The 7471-nt window shown below is 43.7% G+C and overlaps 1 protein-coding gene across 1 annotated transcript in view; it reads right to left on the bottom strand.

Annotated features, from left to right (window-relative positions):
• LCT (lactase) overlaps positions 1-3407 on the bottom strand; it is a 221710-nt gene extending 218303 nt beyond the window's left edge. Inside the window, exon 1 of the mRNA XM_063933757.1 lies at positions 2810-3407. Within this exon, the coding sequence (XP_063789827.1) occupies positions 2810-3407 (598 nt within the window). The remainder of the gene's footprint in view (positions 1-2809) is intronic.
• Between the last annotated feature and the right edge of the window lie 4064 nt (positions 3408-7471).

The raw sequence follows: 7471 nt of genomic DNA, 5'->3' as shown, positions 1-7471 counted from the left end.
GTTAGATACGTCAACACTGAGAATGTCGACACAATTGTAATTTTATTAGAAGCATTTAAACCGTGTTGGCAGTTTAACTTTAAAAATTATGGTAAAGCATCATATTTACATTTATACCACCGGCACAGTTAAAATACTTGTAATAACATTACTAGTGTGTTGGCATTCTATGGTCGGCTTTACACTGTTATGTTACATTGTGATTATCTACATTCAAAAATGTTGATAAATGAACACCCTCCCCAGTTACACATAGTAATAGGGCATTTTACCATAAACGGATAGTATATTTTACTTAGCCACTTAACTGATGTTGTGTTAATTTTTGTATACCATATGGCTCTTTAAAATTATAGATTTTTTACATTTAATTAAGTTAATAAATTAACAAAAAAATCTGGCCTGCATCCCCTCCCTCCCATAGGGCCCATTGGCCATAGACCCCCTTTCCCAGGGACAACTGCTCTCCATTATAATTACTCGCCTAAAACCCCCTACAAAGTCCCCAGTTGTGTAAACTCCCATGTGAAGAAAGGGTAGAGCAACTAGCTACAGATAAATCCAGAAATTTATTTTTCTAAATATTTTATTTTTCTAAATAAGACTGGAATAACCACAGAATTTGGTCAGATTACAGCACGTATTAAATAGGGTAAATGCAGTAGGGCCCACCCGGGGAATGCCGTGTTAGGGCCCATGTTTCGGCGTGTGGTCAGTCTCCAGAGGGGGTATGGCCAGCTGCCACAGAAGCTTGGTAAACAATTAGAAAGTGCATGGTCTGGGCCTTTTAACAAATACAGTATATAGTAAATACTGCTAGTGAATGCATGGTAATGTACCACATTAATAATAGCAATGCACTGTAGAGACTACACCATAGTCTGGTGCAGTATACAGTAACATATGTATAATTTATAATTCAAATGCACAGTCTGGAACCCAATCTCTAGAGGAGAAGGTGCGGCCACTGGGGTTTTTCCTTGTACCCCTGTGGGCCAGACCAACCCTGGGTAAATGTGAACTGTTGCATAAACAATTACTCTTTTAATAATATAGGTATGCGATTTGTGCAATAAGGATTAAATATATTTTTACTACATATGAAGATTTATTAATGTTTCCTTTATAATGTACCTAGATCAACAGATTTACTGGAAATGGGATCATATGTGTTTTGATTCATATGCCACCCACGAGGCATTGAGAATAAATACATTAACAAACCTTAAAATGAATGCAATAAAATAGTAAAATGCCATTGCAGCAAGTGGTGTGCAAGATCAGGGCCAGATTAAGGGCCACATGGGCCTGGGGCTGAAAATGATCTAGGGTCTATTGTGAGAAAAAAAGATGTGGCTAGTGATGTGTGGGTGTGGCTAGCATCATGTGGGCGTGTACATCCCCTACATTATCAGCCCCAATGTCTCCCTTAATATGTAAAAGTACTTTACTGTGAGGAAAGTAGAAATTGCAATTTCAGTACTTATGGTATGATTTATGGACAGCCCTGAGGCTAGCTGTGCCGCTGGCCATTATCATGCTGTTATGATGACTTACCTCTCTTATATGGAGGTCTCATCCTCCCGCTGTTAATCTGGCCATACACCCGACAAGCGCAGTGACTATTGGCTGAAAGCTACACACACTTTGCTCATCCAGGGCTGTTGTGTGTTAATTTTTAATTTTTTTTGCTTTTTCAGTGGGCTTTTGGTCATTAATACATGCAGAGTATGTACCCAATACACACCTAAAACACCTTGGTTTTGCACTGCTGTGCCTAGATGGTCTTCCCAGCACACTTCAATATGTGTCTATTCTCTGCTTTTATAGATGCATAATAATTGACGACAGATCAGAACCTGCTCATAAAACCTGCATCTGCAAAATAGAATGGTGCCCAGGTGTGCGGAGAAGCCAACTGTGCAAAAGTGTTTCACTATAACCTTAGGTATGGCTTAAACTATTCACCAGAGTGAGGAGAAATCAGGGCTGTTTTTATTATTATATTGTATGTCATGTGTAACGTGTGGGTTAGGCTTTCTATTACCTGACTCTGTATGCAGGTAGATGTGTATTTCTCTGCTGAAGTGCAAGGTTGTTGTTTTTTTGGAATATATATTTATTTTAATTTTACTTTTTCTTGGGGGGGGGGGGGTCTTCCTATTTTGTCAGTCCCGGGCCCCACAATTTCTGAGGGCAGCCATGGTGTCGGTGATTGAAAAGGTTGGGGTGGCCCTGTGGAAGCACCCCAAGTTGTTTCCAAAGGGTGACCACCCTGTCTATGATCCGATACAAACTTAATTTATAGAGTAGAAGTGGTCCCCTGTGCCTCCTCACACCCTGCTGTCTACCCCTATATCTAATTAAAATAGTCTCAGTGCAAATATAATAGTAAAATAGTCTGCAAAAGGGAATCTGATTTCTTCATTGCTCCGCCAAACTAGGCACTTGCTTCACCTAATCATCACTTTGCTAGGAACACCTGCACTAACTGCGGTTGTCAGCAGGCACAAAGCTTAATTGCAGATAGCCGTAGATGTTTTCCTCTGCATACATGACCTTCTGGTGAGCCTGATTCTCTGCAAACAATGGAAAACTTTCCCCATATTATATTTCACGTTGTTGTTTTCTACATTCTGGCATTGTAAATGTTTTTCGCACAACTGAAGAATGTAATCAATTTTCTGTAACACAACAGCAATATATTATGCAATTGTCTTAATGCAAATTTGTAAATGACATTAATTGCAAGTCCAATTTCTACTATTAGAACACTATTTAATAATTGCCATTACTATGTGTAACTTACCTGCTGTAGAATATGTGTTGTGGTATAAAGTATACACCTTCTCATGTGCATCTAGCAGAGCCTGCAGAGTCTGTGAATACATCAAGTCATCTGTATGAACATTGAAGGAAATCCAGGTATCGACCAAATCCCCAAATGAACGGAAGGCAAAATCAGTGTATTCTACATAGAGATCCATTGGTTTTTTTTCAAACTTGGTACCGGTTGCAAGAAGTCCACTGAGACTTCTTCCTTCTAAGATCAGAACTGGTCTAATACTGGCTTTAGCCAGGTCTTGTAGAAGGGTCCTATAACACTGCACTTGTCCCTCATCCCCAGTCTTGCCATTTCCTCTAAAGGACAGAGAGGTCAAGTCTAGTTGTATCTTGTAGTGGGTGACACTGTTCTTCTGTAGAAAAGGTATCTGGTCATTCATGTCATGTAGGACCTTCTCATGACATCCAAACTGTTTATCTGACCTGACTTCATTAGTAGAACCCCCTACATTACTTTGTAAAGGTCCAGCAAGTGCAATAAAGTTATTCTCTCTGACCCAGGAGATTCCATAACAGAGGGATGACAGCAGAACCAGTAGGACCCCTCTCCAGGCTGGCTCCATTCTGTTCAGTCTGTATCCAAAAATATACTAGTACAGTCATTTATAGACAAATAAAAGCCATAAAATTAACATTTACATCTTATCTCAAATACAGATAAGGAAACTGCAGAAAAACTATTTATGAGCGATAAAGAGACAGCTGTATGTGTATGAGAGTACAATTAATAGAAATTGCATCATAAATATGAGTAATGTAACATAGTCTGGTGTAAATATACTTAGGTCTCTCTCAAAGTGATTTATCTGTGGCCTGGATTCTATGACAGTAGAGAGGAAATAGGGCCTGGTTCAGGGTTATGTGCGCAGTGGCGCAATTTATGGAGTTGATTGATTATTGGTAAACTGCCCATGCCTCTAAGCTGCGCTGCGCATGCGCCAAGGTACTTTAGTGATGCCGTTTGCAGAGAGGATTTAATGACAAAGTGATTGGTAGTTGGAAAGCTTTTGGGGGGAGGTCATGGGGAGTGGCAGCAATAACGCAGGTGTGCCAAAACAATTTTCAGGGGGGATTCTCAGACTGTGACTGAAATCCCGTATGCAGTAAAAAAGGCTCCGGTGTCCTGCTTCTTGCCATGCTACATGACCAAATGGTTGATTATCGAAGCACCTGTGACTCACGCTACATCTTTGTATGCAGCTGCTGTTAGCGTCTCCATACAAAGCCCGGAATCTGCAATGTTTGCATATTTTTGCACAGTAGCTGCGTTCGAAGATGTAGCTGCGGCATTATTAGCATACATCTCTGAATCAGGCCTATAGTGAGTACTTTGTCATTATACCAAATTGAAGAAATGTGGTCGACTTTAAATTAAACTAACTAACATAAAAAATAGAATGCTATTAACCCTGCAGATACTCTAGTTAACTATCCAGAGGATGCATGTGACATGAGCCCCAAACAGTTCTGGGAATGTCTGTATATAGCTCAAAAACAAGAAGGGATATTAGCATTTGTTGGTGACAACAGCATTGGTTTAATCTTTTTCTCATGCTCCCTTGTGGTATAAGATTGTGTGCAACATAGTAGGCAGTGTTTGGTCTGATTTGTTCCAGAAACCTGGGGTGGAATGAGAGAGACCTTGGGGTAGATGCATGGGATACCGGAGCACGGAATGCTGAATGTCAGTATACCGACATCGGCATTCCCGTGCGCCAGAATGCCGGCAGGGGGGCGAGCGCAACAAAGCAGGCTCGCATTTTAACCACAATATCGATGTATGATACCAGCACATATCATGCCTGTATCACTCTTCTCGTTTCGCCTCATTAAAGAAGTACTAGCAAAGAGATGTATTAACCTCTCGGCTGCTGGAGAGGGGGAGTGAAAACTCCCTCCTCCGACGATGTCTGTCACGTGCCTAGTGCTGATGTGCTGTGTCTCTTTCCCGAAGCTGGCTCACAGGACATGCGCAAGATCTTGCAAGTCTCGCAAGATCTCACATGTATCCCGAAGCCGGCCCCCGCCACAGCCAATAAGATCGCTGTCCCTGCTGTGAAGATTGGGCAATGGCACCTGCAGCTGTCAAAATCGATAGCGCTGCTGACTAGAGATGAGCGCCTGAAATTTATCGGGTTTTGTGTTTTGGTTTTGGGTTCGGTTCCGCGGCCGTGTTTTGGGTTCGAACGCGTTTTGGCAAAACCTCACCGAATTTTTTTTGTCGGATTCGGGTGTGTTTTGGATTCGGGTGTTTTTTTCAAAAAACACTAAAAAACAGCTTAAATCATAGAATTTGGGGGTCATTTTGATCCCAAAGTATTATTAACCTCAAAAAACATAATTTACACTCATTTTCAGTCTATTCTGAATACCTCACACCTCACAATATTATTTTTAGTCCTAAAATTTGCACCGAGGTCGCTGTGTGAGTAAGATAAGCGACCCTAGTGGCCGACACAAACACCGGGCCCATCTAGGAGTGGCACTGCAGTGTCACGCAGGATGTCCCTTCCAAAAAACCCTCCCCAAACAGCACATGACGCAAAGAAAAAAAGAGGCGCAATGAGGTAGCTGTGTGAGTAAGATTAGCGACCCTAGTGGCCGACACAAACACCGGGCCCATCTAGGAGTGGCACTGCAGTGTCACACAGGATGGCCCTTCCAAAAAACCCTCCCCAAACAGCACATGACGCAAAGAAAAAAAGAGGCGCAATGAGGTAGCTGTGTGAGTAAGATTAGCGACCCTAGTGGCCGACACAAACACCGGGCCCATCTAGGAGTGGCACTGCAGTGTCACGCAGGATGGCCCTTCCAAAAAACCCTCCCCAAACAGCACATGACGCAAAGAAAAAAAGAGGCGCAATGAGGTAGCTGTGTGAGTAAGATTAGCGACCCTAGTGGCCGACACAAACACCGGGCCCATCTAGGAGTGGCACTGCAGTGTCACGCAGGATGTCCCTTCCAAAAAACCCTCCCCAAACAGCACATGACGCAAAGAAAAAAAGAGGCGCAATGAGGTAGCTGACTGTGTGAGTAAGATTAGCGACCCTAGTGGCCGACACAAACACCGGGCCCATTTAGGAGTGGCACTGCAGTGTCACGCAGGATGTCCCTTCCAAAAAACCCTCCCCAATCAGCACATGATGCAAAGAAAAAGAAAAGAAAAAAGAGGTGCAAGATGGAATTGTCCTTGGGCCCTCCCACCCACCCTTATGTTGTATAAACAAAACAGGACATGCACACTTTAACCAACCCATCATTTCAGTGACAGGGTCTGCCACACGACTGTGACTGATATGACGGGTTGGTTTGGACCCCCCCAAAAAAGAAGCAATTAATCTCTCCTTGCACAAACTGGCTCTACAGAGGCAAGATGTCCACCTCATCATCACCCTCCGATATATCACCGTGTACATCCCCCTCCTCACAGATTATCAATTCGTCCCCACTGGAATCCACCATCTCAGCTCCCTGTGTACTTTGTGGAGGCAATTGCTGCTGGTCAATGTCTCCGCGGAGGAATTGATTATAATTCATTTTAATGAACATCATCTTCTCCACATTTTCTGGATGTAACCTCGTACACCGATTGCTGACAAGGTGAGCGGCGGCACTAAACACTCTTTCGGAGTACACACTTGTGGGAGGGCAACTTAGGTAGAATAAAGCCAGTTTGTGCAAGGGCCTCCAAATTGCCTCTTTTTCCTGCCAGTATAAGTACGGACTGTGTGACGTGCCTACTTGGATGCGGTCACTCATATAATCCTCCACCATTCTATCAATGTTGAGAGAATCATATGCAGTGACAGTAGACGACATGTCCGTAATCGTTGTCAGGTCCTTCAGTCCGGACCAGATGTCAGCATCAGCAGTCGCTCCAGACTGCCCTGCATCACCGCCAGCGGGTGGGCTCGGAATTCTGAGCCTTTTCCTCGCACCCCCAGTTGCGGGAGAATGTGAAGGAGGAGATGTTGACAGGTCGCGTTCCGCTTGACTTGACAATTTTGTCACCAGCAGGTCTTTCAACCCCAGCAGACTTGTGTCTGCCGGAAAGAGAGATCCAAGGTAGGCTTTAAATCTAGGATCGAGCACGGTGGCCAAAATGTAGTGCTCTGATTTCAACAGATTGACCACCCGTGAATCCTTGTTAAGCGAATTAAGGGCTCCATCCACAAGTCCCACATGCCTAGCGGAATCGCTCCGTGTTAGCTCCTCCTTCAATGTCTCCAGCTTCTTCTGCAAAAGCCTGATGAGGGGAATGACCTGACTCAGGCTGGCAGTGTCTGAACTGACTTCACGTGTGGCAAGTTCAAAGGGCATCAGAACCTTGCACAACGTTGAAATCATTCTCCACTGCGCTTGAGACAGGTGCATTCCACCTACTATATCGTGCTCAATTGTATAGGCTTGAATGGCCTTTTGCTGCTCCTCCAACCTCTGAAGCATATAGAGGGTTGAATTCCACCTCGTTACCACTTCTTGCTTCAGATGATGGCAGGGCAGGTTCAGTAGTTTTTGGTGGTGCTCCAGTCTTCTGTACGTGGTGCCTGTACGCCGAAAGTGTCCCGCAATTCTTCTGGCCACCGACAGCATCTCTTGCACGCCCCTGTCGTTTTTTAAAAAATTC

This window comes from Pseudophryne corroboree, chromosome 7 (genome assembly GCF_028390025.1).
Source record: "Pseudophryne corroboree isolate aPseCor3 chromosome 7, aPseCor3.hap2, whole genome shotgun sequence".
In the NCBI taxonomy this organism is placed as follows: Eukaryota; Metazoa; Chordata; class Amphibia; order Anura; family Myobatrachidae; genus Pseudophryne; species Pseudophryne corroboree.
Note: the sequence above shows the minus strand (reverse complement) of the source record. Positions and strands in the feature narration are given on the sequence as shown.